General features: G+C 41.7%; 2 protein-coding genes and 1 long non-coding RNA gene across 4 annotated transcripts in view; 2 read left to right on the forward strand and 1 right to left on the reverse strand.

The window, feature by feature from the left end:
• The window catches only part of LOC126996015 (uncharacterized), a 58,838-nt gene extending 53,252 nt beyond the window's left edge, over positions 1-5,586 (forward strand). For both annotated transcript variants that reach the window (XM_050856003.1, XM_050856004.1), the window contains one exon: positions 3,747-5,586. In XM_050856003.1, the coding sequence (XP_050711960.1) occupies positions 3,747-4,511 (765 nt within the window). In that variant the 3' untranslated portion in view covers positions 4,512-5,586. The remainder of the gene's footprint in view (positions 1-3,746) is intronic.
• Positions 5,587-7,942: 2,356 nt separating this feature from the next.
• On the forward strand, positions 7,943-17,852 carry LOC126996017 (succinyl-CoA:3-ketoacid coenzyme A transferase 1, mitochondrial-like). Its single transcript, XM_050856008.1, has 11 exons — positions 7,943-8,107; positions 9,281-9,398; positions 9,636-9,862; positions 10,195-10,298; positions 12,076-12,228; positions 12,616-12,784; positions 13,445-13,613; positions 13,901-14,066; positions 14,894-14,969; positions 15,092-15,262; positions 16,792-17,852. Exons 1-11 carry the CDS (start codon positions 8,027-8,029, stop codon positions 16,942-16,944), a joined length of 1,587 nt encoding a protein of 528 aa, XP_050711965.1. The 5' UTR covers positions 7,943-8,026; the 3' UTR covers positions 16,945-17,852.
• On the reverse strand, positions 17,539-19,147 carry LOC126996019 (uncharacterized). The gene is made up of 2 exons (XR_007750876.1): positions 19,037-19,147; positions 17,539-18,424 (listed from the first exon to the last, which is right to left on the reverse strand). It is a non-coding gene; the product is annotated as an uncharacterized LOC126996019 (long non-coding RNA).
• Positions 19,148-20,591: the final 1,444 nt, after the last annotated feature.

The following is a 20,591-nucleotide window of genomic DNA, read 5'->3' on the forward strand; positions in this document are numbered from 1 at the left end:
TGAGAGGAAGAATTGGAATAAAAAAAGAGATAGAAAGAGACCTACCTGGAAGATGAATAAAAACAGGTATACATGGAGATAAAGGGAGGAAGAAGGAAGTGAAAGAAAAGGTCTAAAAGGAACTGGGAAACGGAAGCAGACAAACACGTGAAGAGATGAGGAAAAGAAAGGAAAAAATAAAATAAAAAACGTAGAAAGTAGATAGGAAAAAATTGCCGTGTTTCTCGGAGCGTGGATGAAGACAGCGAGATGGAGATAGAGAGAGGAAGAAGGGAATGGAAGGAAAGATAGAGAAAGGCCTGGAAAACGGATGAAGATAGGCATGGAAAGAGAGGATAGAAAGTCAATAGGAAATAATTGCCGTGTTTCTCGGAGCGTGGATGAAGACAGCGAGATGGAGATAGAGAGAGGAAGAAGGGAATGGAAGGAAAGATAGAGAAAGGCCTGGAAAACGGATAAGACAGGCACGGAAAGATAGGAAGACATGGAATGAAAAAAAAAAGAAAGGCCTGTAAAACGAATCAAGACAGGCATGAAAAGAGAGGATGAATCGGAATGAAAGAAAATATAAAAAAAAGACCTGGAAAGCGGATTAATTAACAGAGCCATCGAAAGAGAGGAAGAATTTGAACGAACGAAAAAAATATAAAAAAAGACCTGGAAAATGGATTAAGACAGCCATGGAAAGAGAAGAAGAATTTGAACGAGCGAAAAAATTTAAAAAAAGACCTGGAAAACGGATTAATTAAAAGAGCCATCGAAGGAGAGGGAGAATTGGAATAGAAGAAAAATTAATAAAAGACTTGGAAAACGGATGCAGAGAGATATATAAAGAGAAGAGAAAGGGAATGAAACAAAAAGGTAGAAAGTAAAGAGAGAAAAAAAGGCAAAAACAGAGAGAGAAGAAAATTAAGAAAAGAAAACATAGAAAAGGATTTAGAAAGTAATAGAATGACTACGACAGAGGAATAAAGATAGAAAGAAAGGAAGGAAAGAAAAGAGAAAAGTGGAGAGAAAATATGCAAAGAAAATATAGAAAAGGGGATGAAAAGCAGACAGTGACTACGACAGAGCGATAAAGAGAGAAAGAAAGGAAAGAAAGAAAAGAGAAAAGGGAATGGAAAGTGGATAGAGAAAATATGAAAAAAAAATGGGATGAAAAGCAAATAGTGACTACGACAGAGCGATAAAAACAGAATAAAAGGAAGGAAAGAAAGAGAAAAAATATGGGAAGTGGATAGAGAAAATATGAAAAGAAAAGAAAGAAAATGGAATGTAAAGGAGATAATGATTACGACAGAGCGATAAAAACAGAATGAAAGGAAGGAATGAAAAGATAATAAAAATGTGGAAAGTTGAGACAGCCACAATAATGGGGAGAGAAAAAAAGAAATATGATAAAAAGACGTAGGAAATGGGTGCTTAAGTGGACAGAGAGAGATCGTGACAAAGTGTAGGATTAAAATGAGTCTTTGTTCACGCTTAGAGAGAGAGAGAGAGTAGACAAACATTGAAAAACCCTACAAAAAAGTTAAATAGCACCATAGATGAAAGCCATTAGAAGGAAAGGATATAATTAAAAGATAGAGAGAGGAAGAGAGAGGTGTGGAAGATAGGAATGAGTTGGCGACAGTTGGTGAAAAAAAAAGAAAAAAAAGAGAGAGAGATCGAAGAACTCACAAAAAGGTTAAAATATACAACAAAGTCACCCATTACAGGAAAAGGAAGGAATTAAGATGGAGAAAGAGAGGTCTGGAAAGCAAAGTGATGAATAAGCGGCAAATAATAGAAAAAGAAACCGAGTGATCTAAAAATAACAAAGTCACCCATCAATACACGCCTCCGGGTAATGAAACACGTCCACCTGCGCCACCCTACATACCTGGCCGACACTGATGAATGACTCGAAGGTGAAAACTAGGAAAAAAGAAATCGAGAAACCCACAAAAAAGGTCCATAAATAACACAAAGTCGCCCATTAAACCACGCCTCAAGGTAGTGGAATAGCTTTACCTGCCCCTCCCTACCTTTACCTGTCCCTCCCTACACTAATAAAGAACGGAAAGGTGAAATTTATGAAAACAAGAAATCGAGGAACTTACAAAGAAACATAAATAACACAAAGTCGCCCATTAGAACACGCCTCAAGGTAATGGAATAACTTTACCTGCCACTCCCTACCTTTACCTGCCCCTCCCTGCACTAATACGGAACGGAAAGGTGAAATCTAGGAAAACAAGAAATCGAGGAACTTACAAAGAAACATAAATAACACAAAGTCGCCCATTAGAACACGCCTCAAGGTAGTGGAATAACTTTACCTGCCCCTCCCTATACCTTTGCCTGCCCCTCCCTACATACCTTCACCTGGTCATCACTAATAGCTCGTAGTTGTGTGTTTACCTGTGTGGCTTTATACCTGGGGCTCAGCTTACCTGTAGAGTCATCAACCGCTCTACCTCCCCGGTCACCGGCTGGCCTGCTCACCTAGTTAACTCCACTCTCACTTCGTCGGCGTCTGCAAGAGAGGGGGAGAGGTGGAACGCTCTCCCTCTCTCTCCTTCTCTCTCTCTCCCTTGCTCACTCTCTCTCTTTTTGCTTCCTCCTCTGCCGCTCTCACTTGCTGCGTCACTCTCTCTCCTTTCTTGTCATTCTCTCTCTCTCTCTCTCTCTCTCTCTCTCTCTCTCTCTCTCTCTCTCTCTCAACCACACTCCCTAATTACTTAACATCCATCTCTCAACACCCCCCCTCACCCCCCTTTCGCTCTCTCTCACATCCTTGTCACACCTCTCGTCACACCTTTCTCACAATGTCATCTTCTCCTCACACCAACACTTCCTGCTTCTCACAACCACATCTTCCAAACACGCAACACGGAAATGCCTTAACCTGCTTACCTGGTGATTGCTTACCTGGTGATTATTTGATTAAGAGGCAAGGGAGCTAGTCTAGTTTTTTTTTTCTTCACATAAGGACTCTACCATAAGACACTACCATTATGACGTGCCTGTGATTATTACGTATCATTTATATCTCTACTAATAAAGAATGGAAAGGTGAAAACTAGGAGAAAAAATCGAGATACCTAAATAACAAAAAGTAGCCCATTAGAACACACCTTCAGGACATTAATTTTCTCTGTTCGCCTCTATTTCCGCTATCAAATGCCTTTCTCATGCTTTTTTTTTTTTACGGAATACCTACACTACCATTTCCTCCTCGCTATCATCATGCATCGTCACTGCTTCCGAACCACCTCACGTAACACCTAAATACTACTCTCCACCACCACCTCAATCTTCAACGCTTCCATTTTCCTCCCCTTCTCTCCCCCGTGCAGGTCCTCCACATCGCCTCCCACCACCATAAAAAGTTGTCTCGCGTAAATTCTAAGCACACTTCCTTCTTTATTCAGTTCCCATCACCACCACTTCCATATTTGACACTCGCTCACTTCTCTCGCTCTCCCCTGCAGGTCCTGTATATTGCATCCCCCCCCCCCCCCCACACACACACAAATAAAAAGCTGTCTCACGTTATTTTTAAGCACTGTACCGTCTCTATGCAGTCCCCACCACTACCACTTCCATATTTGATACCCGCTCATTTCTCTCCCCCTCTCTCCCTCGTGCAGGTCTTCCACATGGCAAAAAATAAATAATAACTGCTTCACGTAAAGTCTAACTACTTTCACCATCAGCATCTTTGATTAATCCACTTCCTAATCTCTTTCTCTCCCTCGCAGGTTTTCCACATGTGCCTTCCAGCCGCAGTAGGCAACACGCAAACCAGCTTCCTCTGCCCCAACATGACGCTCTTCGACCAGTCCATCCTGCAATGCAACTGGTGGTACTACGTCCGCTGTGAAGACTCCCCCCAGAACTACGACGCCAACCTCCCTCTTGCCATAAGCTACAGGAGGGTGAACGCCGCCCAGCTCCCGCTAACGGCAGTCGGCGACTACAACTCACTCGCCCTCCTCGACGTTTCTGCCAGATCAGCGAGAAACCTGTTGAAGGAGGGGGATGGCGCCGTAGGGAGAATGGGTCTTGCAGCTCAGAGTGAAAAGGAGGTGGGTGAGGAGAAGAATGCCGCACTTGCAATACCAAACGTGAAGGAGAATCAGGAAAAACAAGAGCAAGGTGTGAAAGCGAGTGATGACAGTGATAAGGATACGCCAGAGATGAGAAAGGAAGAGAAGGAGGTTGAAAAGGAGGGTGAGAAAGAGAAAGATGAAGATGTTAATGGAAAAGAGAAACAACAGGAAGTGGCGAGGTCCCCATCGTCCGAAGTGGAAACTGAAAACGTAAATAAGATGAATGTAAGAATTCTTCGCGTAAACAAACTGGAGGAAGAAAACGAAGAAGAGAAAGTTGAGGATATAAAAGTGGACAAAGAAATAAATAGTAGAGTTCGGAAAAGGAGAAGTGTTGAGCCAATTTTCTCCAACACGCGACATTTTTCCTCCCCTCTCTTATCACGACTACACAGAAGGAATCCGATGCCATAATAGCTACTTCAATACCTTCTTGGACTCTTGCCATGTTCTTGCTCACCTTTCCTCTTCCTCCTGCTCCTCCTTCACCTTAACACTCCTTTATTGCAAGAAATCAAAGTCGTCGAGAGAGCGAGAGAGAAAAAAAAACTCAAGTGAATGTGCAGAGGAGTTTACGTGTAAGTGAAAGATGGTGTGCGCTTTGTATTATCATTATTATTATTATTACTTTATTTTTTAGTAGTACGTTAAGCGTCGATACTCAGTGGTATTATATACGTCCAAGTGTCCGTCCACGTAATGAAAGTAATTTGTCTCCATATTTAAGTTTTCTCGATTTTTTATTTATTTATTTATTTATTTATTTTTTCAGACGCGTTGATCGCAGCTGTGAACTATTTTTTCGTTATCGTTTTGTTAAGTGTTGAAGAATGAATGTGTAGTATATGTGCTTGAATCAAACATCGAAGTTATTTATTCTAAGACTGAGTGGCTATGTGACAGGGTATTCATGCAGTTTACTTGACTTCCGTCCCTGGTAATGCGAGTTTGTTGGTGAAGAGACCACGTCAAGACTCATCTAGATTTTAAAAGGGTAGCATTGGGAGAGACTAATGTCCATATTCTCAAACATTTCAGGGCTTACACCTCCATATTTGATAAAGCTATTGTAGAGATTGTGGGTATTTCCATGAGTAGTTTTTTGAGCCTCGTGATGGTTTGACAAGGATTCTGCACATCGAATGTGAAAAACACCCATAAGAACCTAACTAATCTTTGTGGCCTTTGCAAATATTTGGTGTGAAAACCGAAAGGGTCTGAAAATACGGGCGTAATTAAGGCCTCTCATAACCCTGAAGATGTGTGCGTGGTCTTGATGATCTGAATCGGGGATTATTTAGTCTCCTTTATATTTAAATACTACCTACGTGCAGCTGTGTTGATCGCAGCTGTTAACATGTAATATATTGTTATTTGTTAGGTTTTTTTTTTTAGCTAATACGTGTCTGAAATGTATATCGTTAAGTGTATGTTGAAATTACACTATGTCAGATGTATGCGAGTTGTAAATAAACTTATACGAATGTTATCCCTTGTTTATCTTTGTCCGCGCGCACGCATAAAAAGCAGTGCGGAGACCTGTCAGTGGAGCAGAGCGTGCCCGCGGGATGCATCCATGGTTTTCTAGGTCAAGAATTAAACCACAGGTGTTTAGTATTATAGTTGGGTGAGTGAGTAGTAAAGATCGCCTCGCAAGTGCCATTATGATTCGCTCCTGCCTAACTTGTATCCCTTAGAATCCACGTCAAAGAGATTTAAAGGTGTGGGCTCTTGCATTTTCCTGTTATTTATTCACTTTCATTGGAGGAGGAAGAAGAGGAAGGGGTAGGGGGTCAGACGGGAGGACGCAAGGGTAGCTAAAGGTTAGCCTAGAAGTGTACAAACTGTGAAAGGTTTGTGTTTCCATTCAAATAGGTACTATGCAAAGCTGAGAGGGGTGAGGAAGTATTGAATCTGGTGTTACAGTAGTATGTTTTGTGTGTGTGTGTGGGGGGGGGGGGTAACGCAAGTATTTTAGCAAGTAGTTGACATTACAGGGGTGTGGGAGCTGGATACTAAAGCTTCAAATTATAAAATAACGGTCCCTTAAAATGAGTTATGCTGCCACGGCCGTCTTACATGCTTCTTATAATGACCCCCACACCTGCGCACACACACCTGCATTGCTTATCTCAGGTAACACGTACAAAACCATTTCAAAGAGAGACAAGAAAGCGAACTGCAGTACAATAAACATCTAGAAACAATGAAGGTAAGCTAGGATAATGATGGGTCTTAATTAAATAAAGACAAAAAAAAGAGATAAACAAAAAAGGTGCCCGAGGAAGAGATAGACAGAAGGAAAAGTTACAAAAAAAACATCATTTGCACACCCCAGAGGAATAAGAAAACAGAAGGAAGTAAAATAAGGTGCATAAATCATATCTGTAAGCTAGGATAATGATGGGTCTTCAATAAATCAAGAATAAAGACAAAAAAAGAGAAAAATAAACTAAGAGGAAAAATATATATAAACTAGATGCATAGCACTCGGAGAGTGCACACCTCCGCCAAAGATCGTCCTGAAAATTGGGATGGGCATCAACTGTGATCCTATGCATCATATATGGAGACATTTGTTTCGAACTGTGATGAAATTCTATTTTTTTGGAATCTTTGACCTTGGGCGAACTTTTCGAGGTCAAGATCAAAGGTCAAGGTCAAGGCCATGCAAGGTGCATCATATGGAAGCATTTGTTTCGAAATTTGATGTAATTCTATTTTTTTACTTTGACCTTGGGCGAACTTTTCGAGGTCAAGGTCAAAGGTCAAGGTCAAGGCCATGCAAGGTGCGTCTTTCAATGAGCTAAAATATGAACCAAGTCTGAAGTCTCTACGATGACGAGAACCGAAGTTATGGCCAATCTGACGTTTTGTGCGACCTTGACCTTGACCTTTGACCTTTGACATCAAAAATTTAATGGGTTATATTCTGGATGGACACGCATCATGTGGAAGCATTTGCTTCGGAATTTGATGAAATTCTATTTTTTTGGAAACTTTGACCTTGGGCGAACTTTTCGAGGTCAAGGTCAAAGTTCAAGGTCAAGGCCATGCAATGTGCGTCTTTCCATGAGCAAAAATGTGAACCTAGTCTGAAGTCTCTAAGATAACGAGAACCGAAGTTATGGCCAATCTGTCGTTTTGTGCGACCTTGACCTTGACCTTTGACCTTTGACATCAAAAATTTAATGGGCTCTATTCTGGATGGACACGAAGCTTCCCTGAAAAATTGGTTGAGATATCCTCAAAATTGTACACAGGACACTGTACACGAACAAACAAATAAATAAATAAATAAATAACATACTGACCGAACCGAAAATATAACCTCCCAACTTCGTTGGCAGAGGTAAAAAGCATATTAGAGAGGGTAGGCAAAGCAGACTACAGCACTACAATAGACATCTAGAAACAATGACTGCAAGCTAGAATGTTAAGGGGTGTTAGATAAATCGATAATAAAGACAAGAAAGGATAAAAATAAGCAAGACAAGGTCCCCAAGGAAGAGATGGACAGAAGGAAGAAGTATAAAAAACACATCATTTACATACCACAGATGGATAAGAAAGCAGATTGAAGTAAAATAAGGAGTGTAAATCATGTCTGTAGGCTAGGATAATGCTGTGTCCAAATATAAATTGAGAATAAAGACAAAAAAAGAGAAAAATAAGCCAAAAAATATGCCCTAGAGAGGGACAGCCAGGCAGCAGAAGTAAAATATAGACAAAAAAAGCATATCAGAGAGCGTGGAGAAGGCAAACTACAGTACAACAGATATTTAGAAACAATGACTACTGGCTAGGATGATAAGAGGAGTTAAATAAATCGATAATAAAGGCAAAAAAGAGAAAAATAAAGACAAAAGCCGCCCGAGAGAGGGACAGCCAGGCAACAGCAGAGGAGCCACAGACACATCGGGGTGAACATGTCTTCTGCAATCTCCCGTCACATTTTCCGTCTTTCCCGCCGCTCTGCCCTGTCTCCGGCCCCTTCCTTCATCACACAGGTACGTCAGCCACCCCTGCACACTATAACACTAATACTAACAGCTGTCATGGCGATATAAAAGCCGTAGAGGTGATGGAAAAAAAGGGGGGAGGGTGGGTACCTTCTGATGCCCCCCTCCCCCCTCCCTCCCCGAGATGCCTTGCGTTGGGATTAAAAAATAGGTTATCAGGGCCCGTATTTACCTGTATTATCATGACCTGTATCCATTTATCATTACCTGTATCCTATTTTATCATTACCCAAATCCAGAGATGCGCTGCGTAGGGATTAAAAAATAGGTTACCATGGCCCGTATTTTCCTGTTGTATCATTGCTTATATCCTTTGCACCTCACCCATAGCATCCAAGAGTTCCCAGGCCCCGTTTAGAGCTTTTCCGTGGGTGTCGAAGGGGTGTACAGTGGCCTTGAGATGCTGCGTGCTCATTCCCCGCCGGCAAGGCCATGGCCAACCGCCCCCTCACCTGCAGCCTTTGCCCCCCCCCCCCCCATACCACCAGCACACGGCAACAAGTTTCCATCCTCCCCCCCAATACGTAACAGGTTCCTTTTGATTTGGTAGGTAGTTTTCCATGCTTTTCGGAGGGTGTTATTACAGTCTTACACCCCAACCTCAAAGGGGAATGTAACCTAACGTGCCGTCGGTAAATCTTAAGAATCACCACTCCAAACCAATATTCGTAGTAATGTAGCACTTGAAAGAATTATTATTATAATGCATTTTCGTATACGTTTTACCTTGGGGAGGGGCCAGGTTGTAATATGCAATGTGTAATGGTAACTTATACCAGGTCAGGGCAGTTCTTGATAATGGAACCACTTCATTCCGAGTCTTAGTCCAGACTCTCAATCTCTGTCAGCTGCCTCTTGACAAACTTGAAATTAGAGGTTTCCGTTATCATATTGTTTATAATGCTTATTACACATTAACTGCATGTTTTCACAGAGATTTTTTCCAGGCTACATTAGTATACTTGGTTAGTGGGGGAGTGAGATATCGGTAGTTATTTGATTTTTTCCAGGTTATGTTAGTTTACTTGGTTAGTGGGGGAGTGAGATATTTTCTTGTAGAGAATCTTTCAAGGCCCCTTTTTTCATTTATGGCTGAAACACGGAACCCCAGTAGATTAGCTTGCCATTACACATTTAATATCGGACTCTTCTTTGCCGCAGCCATGGCTGGGGAGTGTCAGTTGCCTGTCCACCACCACACAACGCAACGCCCAGATCTACCAGTCGTCACTGGAGGCCGTCAAGGACATCCCAGCTGGTTCAAAGCTCCTTGTGGGAGGTTAGGAGCAATATCAAAAAATATATATGTGGCTTTAGTGTACTTTTATGAGAGCTTGCAAGTTTAAAAAAAATTATGAGGAAATCTTTGAAAAGCAGATGCATTGTAATATTCTTATAGTTTTCTTAAATCCCTGCCAAAGTATAGCTGCTTTCTCTATGCCAGTACATCTTACATGGCAAGGAATATAATGGTTAAGTATAGCTGGGTAAATCAACACATCTCATCCCTCTTAAGGATTTGGTTTGTGTGGAATCCCTGAGAACTTGATCAGTGGGCTGCTGACGACCAAGGTGGATGGGTTGACGGTGGTGAGCAACAATGCTGGAGTGGACAACTTTGGCTTAGGATTGTTGCTGAACCAGAAGCAGATCAAACGCATGATTTCTTCGTATGTGGGGGAGAACGCAGAGTTTGAGCGCCAGTACCTGAATGGGGAGTTGGAGGTGGAGTTGACACCTCAGGTGGGTGTGGAATTCCTGTTGCATTTGTTTTCCTTTTAACTTGATAATAAAATCAGATGACAAAGATGGATTTCCTCTTGGAGTGAGTTCACCAATTTTAATACAGTCTTCCAATCAAATTTCATGTCAGGAAATAAGTTAACTAAAAAACTGAGCTGAAGCAGGAAAATCAAGGAATTATCTAAATAACAGTTGCAACATACTGTCAGTAGGAGAGGATTCATTTTTACTTCATTTGTGAGGCTAGACTTAATTTCATATGAGGAGGTAATGGAATGAGATGGACTTTCAGTAACTTTGAAGTGAAGTGTTTTTTATTTTCCCTTCTGTAGGGCACTCTTGCTGAGCGGTGCAGGGCGGGAGGTGCTGGCATCCCTGCATTCTTCACTCCCACAGGCTATGGCACTCTGATCCATGAAGGTGGTGCCCCCATCAAGTGAGTGTCATCTCAAACAGTGCTACATCTGTTGATGATTCTCACAAGTCTTATTTATATATTTTTTTTCAATGGCTTGCAATAAAGGACTGCAATATTATTGTAAACTTAATATATTAATTTTATTTCAATAATTATATTCAGCCAAATATGGGGCATTTATACTTTAAGTGATAACTTTTAGCGGGGAGGGTGATGAGTGCAGCACTTCACTAAATTCCTCCCTTACTTTCTGTACTTTTGCCCTTTTCTCCACTTTCCCCTTGTCAGCAACACCACATGACTGACAGTACTCATTTCTCCTCTCCCATTCTTCCCTAACCCATAACATTAAAAGCTTACTAGCGGACACCCGTGCAAATTGCACGGAATTGCACGGGTTCTGCTCTGAGCATCGTGATTGGGTTTGTAGCGAAGCCCGCTACAATACTCCCCCCTCAGCAATAATGTCCCTCTTGCCCAAAATTTGAGAATAAATTACCGTTTTCACATTAAATAGGGGCTATATCGCTTAACAAACATAAACTGAATAAACTTCGGCCAAATCTGTGGCAATAGGTCAAAATTTGGTGTTGCTAAGATGGGTTTAAGTGCCTCAAATTTCACTGACAAACCCTCAGCCCTTAGTCTATTAATTTTCACGTTAAGTAGAATAAATTACCGCTTTCACATTAAATAGGGGCTATATCACTTAGCCCTTGGAGTATGGGTGGCAATATATTTCTCTGGATGCTGTCCATGGGGAAAATTTAAACATTTAAAAGAGGTGGAAATGGTGTCTTTGCAATAATTGTATATTCATCTAGTATATATGGTGGTGTAATAAAACTTCTCTCATAATAATAATAATAATAAAGAAGTTATGACAGCTGAAAATACTGTGCATTTTCTTGTGGCCGTGACGTTTCGCGTGGAAGCACCCCACACACACACACACTCTCTCTCTCTCTCTCTCTCTCTCTCTCTCTCTCTCTCTCTCTCTACTTGCCCCTCCCTCCTCTGTCAATGTCACTTTGATTCGCCCGTGCTCTACTTCCGCCCAGAGCAAAGGAACTGCTTGACGCATCACGAGACATGACAGATGTATTCTGAACAAAAGTGGAAAATGATCTGTGGCCTTCAGTAGGCTGCTGTGCGCTGGAGACGAATGAGTGTGTGTACAGATGCCAGATGCCTCCACCATTCTTCTGAGTCAAGAACTGGTGGTATATTTGAAATGTAGGGAGCGTAGAGTGTGATGATTATATATATGATCCCCGTATGGGTGGGGTGTGTGGTAGCGCACTTATATATGCGATCGCCGTAATCTAAGGGTTAACAAACATAATAATAAACTTCTGCCAAATCTGTGCTAATAGGTCAAAGTTTGGTGTTGCTACAATGGGTTTAAGTGCCTAAAAAAAATTTTTTTAATAAAATGAAGAAACTTCAGCCAAATCCGTGCTAATAGGTCAAAATTTAGTGTTGCTACGGTGGGTTTAAGTGGAATTTTTTTTTTTTGCCAAATCTGTGCCAATAGGTCAAAATTTGGTGTTGCTACAATGGGTTTTAAGTAAAAAAAAAAAAATCTGGCCAAATCCGCACCCATAGGCAAAATTTGGTGTTCCTACGATGGGTTTAAGTGCCTCAAATTTCACTTACAAACCCTCAGCCCTTAGCATATTAATGTTATAGATTAATTCCTCGCTTACCCTCCCTACACCTGACTTTTCTCTCCATCTTCCCTGCGCCACCGCCACCTCCACACAACACAGACAGATATCCTTCATCCCCTCAGATATGCCTCTAAGGGTGTGGTGGAGCTTCAGAGCTCCCCAAGGGAACACCGTCAGTTCAATGGGAGGGACTACATTATGGAGGAGGCCATAACTGGCGACTTTGCCCTTATCAAGGCGTGGAAGGCTGACAAGGCTGGCAACATAATCTTCAGGTAAGCAACATCTGCTGTCAGCTGTGATGCCTTTTCTTCTTGTTTTTACAAATGCTGATAATGGATAACTGAAGTAGCAGAAGCAGAATGGCAACCCAGATATTGCAGAGGTCAAGTGTAGAGATGAAAATAGAACCTCTGGCAAAGGAGAATGGTGCCACTTTATTTGATTGAAGGTTTTTCGGATGCCACCTCTAGCCAGATAGTAATTTGACCTTTTTGGGGATTGACTAGAAATAATCATGTTAATTACTTGAAATTGTGAAAACTGAGGCCACAATAACTGTTAATCTGTTTATTATATACTACATAAAAGTACAAGAGGTTATCCAGCCTCCAGTATACCAGAGAGCACAGACACCCTCCACCCCCCCATAACCCCTACAGGAAGACTGCCCGCAACTTCAATCAGGCCATGGTGAAGGCGGCACGCACCACAGTGGTGGAAGTGGAGGAGCTGCTGGAGGTGGGTGAGATCCCTGAGGACCAGATTCATGTCCCAGCTATCTACGTGGACCGTCTGGTGGTGGGGGAAAAGTACGAGAAGAGGATAGAAGTGAGTACTTGTGGATAAGTTGAACCATGACGGCAGGGGAGGCACCCTTTTTTTCTTAATATATGTTTTATGCAGTGATTTACCTATGTATAAGGGTAGAGAAACTACCAAGCCTATCAGAACCTCAGTAGATGTCATTTTAATTAAGATAAGATCCTTGGAATCTATCTCTCATGAATAAATAGGGGAAGCTGTACTACGATCAGTATTTTATAAATTGCATTGGGGGTAACTTATCGGTTCATGTGAATCACTATCAATCTGAAATACTGAGAGCAATGTTGTTCACTAAGAAACTGCTGTATTTACCACAAGCTTAGTATTTTTTCTGAGCCATATAGGCCTAAACTCTTAAAGAATGATGTTGTCTTCAACTTTCCACTGTTATTTTGCATCAATAGTTTTTTGTCTCCCATGGGATGAACCAAGGTCTGGTGTCCCTCACAGTTCAGACAATGTGGCCATGAATGCTTGTGGTATTCCTTTGTTGATTTGACTGTTAGGACACATTTAGGAGGCTGTTGTGGGCAGAAGCTTTTGTGAAGTAAACCAGCTTAGCTTCATAGCTTGTGTGCTTGGGTGAAAATACCAAAAACTCTTATAGAAAGTCAATCATTGTTTGGTCTGAGCTTATTCCCCTTACTTTCATCTTGCCCCCAGAGACTCACTCTGAAGAAGGAGCGGAAGGGGGCTAGTGCGGCGGCTAGCAACCCTGCCATGGCCATGAGGGAGAGAATCGTGCGTCGCGCTGCCCTTGAATTCCGTCACGGCATGTATGCAAACCTGGGAATCGGGATGCCCATGCTCGCCAGTAACTACATTCCCGAGGGTAAGTGAGGATGGGTTGTGCTGGGATGAAGTAGTGTGATTTAATATAGGAATTGAAGTAGTATGTAATTTAGCACTACTACCACTATTATTACCACTTTTTTTTCCCCTTTTACTTATTTTCATTACTTTACTCCCACTGTCTTTTATTTTTCATATCTATATCTGATCTTTGAGGGAACTCAGTTTGGTTCTATATCAATGTTTTTTTTATCCTTGTATGCCCTTTCATGGATGTCAATAATAATAATAATAATAATACCACCACCACCACAATCCCTCCTCCAGGGACGGATGTCAAGCTTCAGAGTGAGAACGGAGTGCTTGGTCTCGGTCCCTTCCCTGCCCCGGGTGAACAAGACCCAGATCTGATCAACGCTGGCAAGGAGACCGTCACCACCATCCCCGGCGCTTCGTTCTTCTCCTCAGACGACAGCTTTGCCATGATCCGAGGGTAAGAGTTAAGGGAGATGATATGGTTTAAGAATGGGTGAGATTTGAAATGAATGGCTTAAAAGTTTGAGATTCATAGGTTGGATTAAGGGTGAAATTTGAGTTGAAGTTTTTAATAGGTAAGACAAGAGTGAATTAGTTATATAGTAAAAGACTTGGCTAAGATTGAGATGAAAGGTGTTCGAGGTTTAAAATCCAAAAGAGTTGAGGGAGGCTGAGCTGAAACTGATATGAGAGTTGTTAAGTTTTTAATCTTTAACCCCTTCAATCCGGCGACACTGACGTCGGCATCCGAAGGGCGTCCGACATCATCACCATTAGTCCTCTTTTAAACCTCTTAATTCTCTTCTAAACCTCTTTAAGAGGAATTTTGAGGAGGATTGAAAGGTTTAGAAGATTAATCCTTTTCCAATTCCTCTTGACCGTTTCCATACTGTGCCGCCGATGTCTGAGTCACGTATGGAAAGGGTTAAAGGGGTGAGATGTAAGAATGAAGTGAGAGTGAGATCAGTGTTTTAAGAGTTAAGGATCTAAATGAGTGAGATGAAGATGAGCAAGGGTAGGGCAAGAGTGAGATGAGCAATGTCACGGGTTGAGGCGAAGAAAGGATTTGAGGGATGAGAGCTGAAAGGAGTTGAGTTAATGCTGAATATTTAGAGCTAAGGATGTGTAAGATTTCAAGGGTGAAACTTGCCATCTAAAGGTGCAAAACAGATCTTTCAACCGTTGATACTTCTCACAACTAAAGGGAGGCTTGACATTTCTTAACTATAAATGGGGAAAGGCCTCTAGTCACACCAGCCTGTATAATGATGACCTTATTTCCAGTGGCCATGTTGACCTGACCATCCTTGGAGCCATGGAAGTGTCCCAGTACGGTGACCTCGCCAACTGGATGATCCCTGTAAGTTTCCTTTACTCTCCCTTTTTTTCTGTTTTCCTGAGATGAAAGACACTCACTGGGTTTATTGGATATTTACTAGTCACCCCAAGGACCTGCTACTTATGAGCCTCTTCCACCTGCAGGGCAAGCTGGTGAAGGGCATGGGCGGGGCGATGGACCTTGTGTCATCACCAGGCACCAAGGTTGTCGTCACCATGGAACACCTTGACAAGAAGGGCGGACACAAGATTGTTGAAAACTGCTCCCTCCCTCTCACTGGCAAGAACTGTGTCGACATGATCATCACTGACAAGGTATGTCTACACTGCCTCAGAAGGTTTTCCATGTCACTTGAGTTTGGGGTGTATTAGGAAGGATATAGTGGAGATTAGGTTACCAAGAGGTGATTTCGTAATAGGGGAAGAGAGTAGAGTATGTAAGGGAAGAAATTAAAGAGGGACAAAAGAATATTGAGGGATGAGGATCAGGAAGGTGGAAAAACAGATCACGTTTTGTTACAACTGCTCTTAGAGGAAGTTTCTGGAAGGAGCAAGACATGCTGTGAAATCCATTTCTTTCTAGGTTCTTGCATTTGGCTGGAATTCCATGATTCCCCAAAAATTCCAACTTTTTACTGGTGCGACATACATAAAAAATTATTGAAGAAAAGTTGCTCATTTTATCATGATGGCATCTGTAAAATATAGTGAATAATCTTTGACCTGGAAATTTACTGCCTACAGAGCCAAAGTTGCAGTGAAACTCAAAAAAAAAAAATTTTTAAGTTTTTGTATTTTTTTCATTCTGGAATGAATCTTATTGAAAAAAAGTTGTAGGAAAGCATCCTTATAACTCTACTGTGAAATCAGATTTTTATTTGGACTGACCGTTTGGCTGGAATTCCATGATTCACCCCGAATTCCAATTTTTTTACTGGTGCGAGTTACATGAAAATTTATTGAAGAAAAGTTGCTCATTTTATCATGATGGAGTCTGAAAGATATAGTTTATAATCTTTTACCTTGAAATTTACTGCCCTACAGAGAGTTATAATCTTTTACCTTGAAATTTACTGCCTACAGAGAGCCAAAGTTGCAGTGAAATGCGAAAAATAATTTTTGTAGTTTTTTCATTCTGGAATGAATCTCATTGAATAAAAGTTGTAGAAAATCATCCGTATAACTCAACTGTGAAATCAGATTATGATTTGGACAGACCCTTTAGTTAGAATTCCATGATTCCCCAAAAAATCCAACTTCCGCCTCCCATTCCTCTGAACATTCCTGTGAACAAGATATTGGTTCATCTAGATTCTAGAACATCTCGTATATCAGTGGAGGTGTCAAGACAATGCTCAGCACGCACACACTGAGCAGAAACTAAAGGAAGACTGCCGAAACAGGACTGCTGAGGGAACATAATCGCTCTGCAGACGCCATGATGCGTAGGCAGGAACTGTAGACTATTTTTAGCAAGGAGTGGTGGTAAGGGACAAAAGAGGTGCCATTTAGTCACTTAGCATTGACAGAGACCTAGTTACGTGCACCCTTCAAATTCTGGATAGCTTCTCGCTCTCCGGCGCTGGCATCATGCTCGTTGCCCACGTCTGATAAAACTATATGACGCCAGTGGCATCAACGTCATTAAGGGGTTAAAGTAATAAGATTGGGAAAGTTATGTAGGAGAATAAATGCTTTTAGGATGTTATTGGTAATGTTTGATTTTGTTTGCTATGTTGTAAATAAACAGAATTGATTTTGAAGCTGAGCACACCATCCTCCATGCTAAACAAAATAAATCCCATTGACCCAGCATTACCACAACCCGTAATTCCCTTCCTCAGTGTGTGTTCAATGTGGATAAAGAAGATGGACTGAAGCTGATGGAGATCGCAGATGGAGTGACTGTGGAGGACATAGTCTCCAGCACTGGTTGTCTCTTCTCCGTGGCAGATGACCTCAAGACCATGGGACAGATTGAAGTGGCTGATGATTAAATCTCCTCGCAGTGCATCCTGACAGTTCCTCTCTTTGAAGGTGAATAGTAGTGGTTGGACCTTAACCCCTTCAATCTGGCGACGCCGACGTCAGTGTCCGAAGGGCGTCCGACGTCATCACCATTAGTCCTCTTTTAAACCTCTTAATTCTCTTCTAAACCTCTTTAAGAGGAAGTGGAAGAGGATTAAGAGGAATTTAGAGGAGGATTGAAAGGTTTAGAAGAGGATTAATCCTCTTTCATTTCCTCTTGACCCTTTCCATACTGTGACGCCGCCGTCTGTGTCACGTATGGAAAGGGTTAAGTGTTGTTATCATGGCCTGGCAGCTGTGACTTGTGATAATGGGCATAACAGGACCAGTCAAGTCGGGAGAGGGGGAGAGCTTGAATGAGAGAGAAAGAGAGAGAGAGATATCAGTTGTGCCTCCTGTTCAGTCAAGAGGAGCACCACATCATTGAGCACTGCATCATTTATGTATCAAGTTTGTGAGCACTGTAGAATGATTTTGCTTGGACGCTGATTCTCAGGTTAGTATCATCAACACTTTAGTTAATTTCTAATAACACACAGTACTGGGTTAATGAATGGAGTGTGTGATTTTGATAAGCTTTATCAAATACCTTAAAATATTACCAATTGTTACCAACCTCCTTATTCACCTCTTTATGTTCCAATAAAAATACGAAGTTAAATAGACTTTGTAAAGTGTAACTGGGTGTGTCGTTAAGGGATTTCTGCAATATTGTACAGCGGAGGGTGTGTGTGTTGCTGTAGATGTGACCTGCTACAACTAGACTACATGGCGTACTTAGTATTAGCTCTACCCTTATTAATTGTCTGGAGTTGCAGAGAGGATATTTTAATATTGTATATAATCAAGTTTTGTAATAAACATTGAATAAACCTTTTTTGGTGTAGCCTTGCTTACCACTGGAATACATGAAGCAGCCACATCAATTAAGTGAAAACACACACGCACACACACATGCTAACAGCACAAACTGACACATGAACACTAACTTCAAAACATTATACAACAATAGGTACAACTTATTTAACTCTGTAGTACTGCCATCTTTACAAACTTATAAAAGAGTTCACGAGCAAATTTGTAATGGTCATAGGCATGGTTAACATCCATTTCAGAACTATATGTATTCCCACTCCAGTTTAATTCTGTGAGGCTTATGTATTTGAAAGAACGAAGGTGTCGGACATTATTTAAAAGAAAAGAAATATGAAAACATCTGATGAAAGCAGACACGTCTTTGACTACACCTTGTGCCGATGAACCTTCCTAAGTCCACTTGGTGCCAATTGAAAATGTGACAATATTACTTTTTCTCCCGTTGCTTCCTGACTGCAGCTCTTACTTCCTCATTGAACTGTTCCCGGTCTTTGAGGAAGAGTTCGAGCGCCGTCCTGTTCACTGCCTTGCCCATCTCCGGCATCTCCAACAGCCGAACGATGTTGTCCAACACTGAGGCATGAATAATCAGTCAGACATAAAACTTAACCCCATGTATACTACCAAAGAGATACTTCCACGGTTATAAACAATTAATGAAAGGTTTTTACAAGTACAGGGTCCAAAGTTCAACCAACCACTTTTACCCTGTCTTTTGAAGTAACTCATAATACTTTATTCTCTCTTTGGGATCTCACCTATTGCAAATGTTACACTATGGGATAAGGAGCATTTAGTTGATTGAAAGGCTCCCTAAATAAGTAGCTTGGAAGACTGAATGATAGTTGTAAGTTGGCAGAACACCACTGAGAATGTCAGGACAACCAGTTCTTCAAACACAAGGACTCAAAAGTGTACATAATGTGTTTGGAAACATTATATTGCAAAAGATCACCTAGCCTAGATATAAGAAAATTAAATATCAGCTCATTATCAGGAAATTACTTTCTGAGAATAATTACAAAGACCAGGAACTTGGGTAGTTGTACAACCCAATACTTTCCTTTTACTGTGGATGACCAGTCTTCTAAAATAATCTAGTTGTTATCTTGGAAAAAAAAAGATGAAGTGCCAACAATGGAACACATGATGGTCAGGTTAGATCCATCACCTGTACACACTCACCCTCAAGCAAGGTGCTTAGCACCTTGAAGGATCTTTTTTCCATGACATCCAGTCCTATCTGGGTGGTGCTGATGCAGGGATGAGGGAGGGGATCTATGGCAGTTATCTGTCAGGGTGATACATACAAAATTTACATTAGATATACCTTCTATTCTGCCCCTCCATAAATGGATCTTGGGCACATGAAGAGGGTGCAGGTAGAGAGTAGTCTTCAGGGGTGGTTGCCAATAGACCGGCTATAGCAGCAGACACCAACAGAGGTGGTCTGTTGACAAGTGTCTGGCCAGTTAGACTACTGTTAGCAATGTCTGACAAGATTACTCGCTGGCAGGCTTTTCTTCAACACTTCAACAAATCATCAAAGGAAGGAGTCCCAACCAAAACAGAAAGGGTCAAATAGCTTTTACATCAGCACTTAAAAAATACATTTTACAATACATAAGAATGAGGCACTGAAGTATTGCTGAAGTTTTGTCATAATATGGTGATGTATAAAAGCTATACATCAAGTGTTAAGGCCCAGTCACACTGACTTTATGACCTACTGACGACCTCCCATGACCTGCAGGTCGCAGGAGGTCTCACATGGTCATGCGTGGGATCGTCATGTGTCTCCATCCACCGTGCGACCAAAAAGGTTGGCTGGAGGTTTTGGGTGCTGCACCAAAACCTCCAGCCGACCTCTCAGGTCGCTGCTGGTCGTAAAAAAGGTTGTCATCCGGTGGCTGAATGGACTGCGTCTGGACAGCCGGTGGCTGACAGATGACGGTTAATTGGTGAACGGCGACTGGATGGCGAGAGGACGCCATCTGGTTGCCGTCAGGTAGTAGGGGGTCGCTGATGTTCGCCGTCCACTTTACATCTGTCATTGGCCATGGTCAACGTCCGGCCTTCCACCACACGGCGAGTTGTGTGGCAACCAGTGGTAGGTCAAACCACCCTTGATCGGAAATGAGGTACATTCCTGAGCAGTGACATCCCATGCCCCTCAGCCCGTCCAAGCTCCGTCCCGACTCAACCTGCTCCACAGGTCAAGCACACGGCCAAATGTGAATGGATCACCTCTGCCCAATGAAAATAAAGTACTGCAGGACATGATGTACATAGCAAAAACAATTAGAATCTGTGGGACTAATGCCTTTTATCCATTTCAAAAAGGATTGTTAATTTCATTTTCTGCTCTGCCCAGGTTGATGAAAATGCTTTAGAATGAATATAATGTAACATACAGGTTAAATCAAGATTGCTTGGAGCATTTTTTGCATGTCTGAGGCAGATTGGGGGGTGTCAGTGTCACAAACATCCATCTTTTGCTGCAGTGACGCACAGAATACCTTCATTACCTTTATAAGTAATTATTTTTTCACAAATAATTTACAGAAATAAGAATGAGCAATGTGTAATATAACTGGATGATAATATTACTGTAACAACTGATATTAACGTATGAATGGAAAATTCTCCTAGTGTGTGACAGTGCAGAGCACGTCAGCAGCAGGTTGTTAAGGGAGGTCACCATCCTCATTGTGACAGGACGCGACTGGTCCTTGACTGT

The sequence above is a fragment of the Eriocheir sinensis genome, chromosome 9 (assembly GCF_024679095.1).
Source record: "Eriocheir sinensis breed Jianghai 21 chromosome 9, ASM2467909v1, whole genome shotgun sequence".
Lineage (NCBI taxonomy): Eukaryota > Metazoa > Arthropoda > Malacostraca > Decapoda > Varunidae > Eriocheir > Eriocheir sinensis.

Bases quoted from the DNA above. Each gene is read 5' to 3' on its own strand.
- LOC126996017 (XM_050856008.1), top strand. From the start codon at position 8,027: ATGTCTTCTGCAATCTCCCGTCACATTTTCCGTCTTTCCCGCCGCTCT. The intron at 10,299-12,075 runs GTGAGTGTCATC...TCATCCCCTCAG, and splicing joins GAAGGTGGTGCCCCCATCAA to ATATGCCTCTAAGGGTGTGG. The intron at 12,229-12,615 runs GTAAGCAACATC...TAACCCCTACAG, and splicing joins GCTGGCAACATAATCTTCAG to GAAGACTGCCCGCAACTTCA.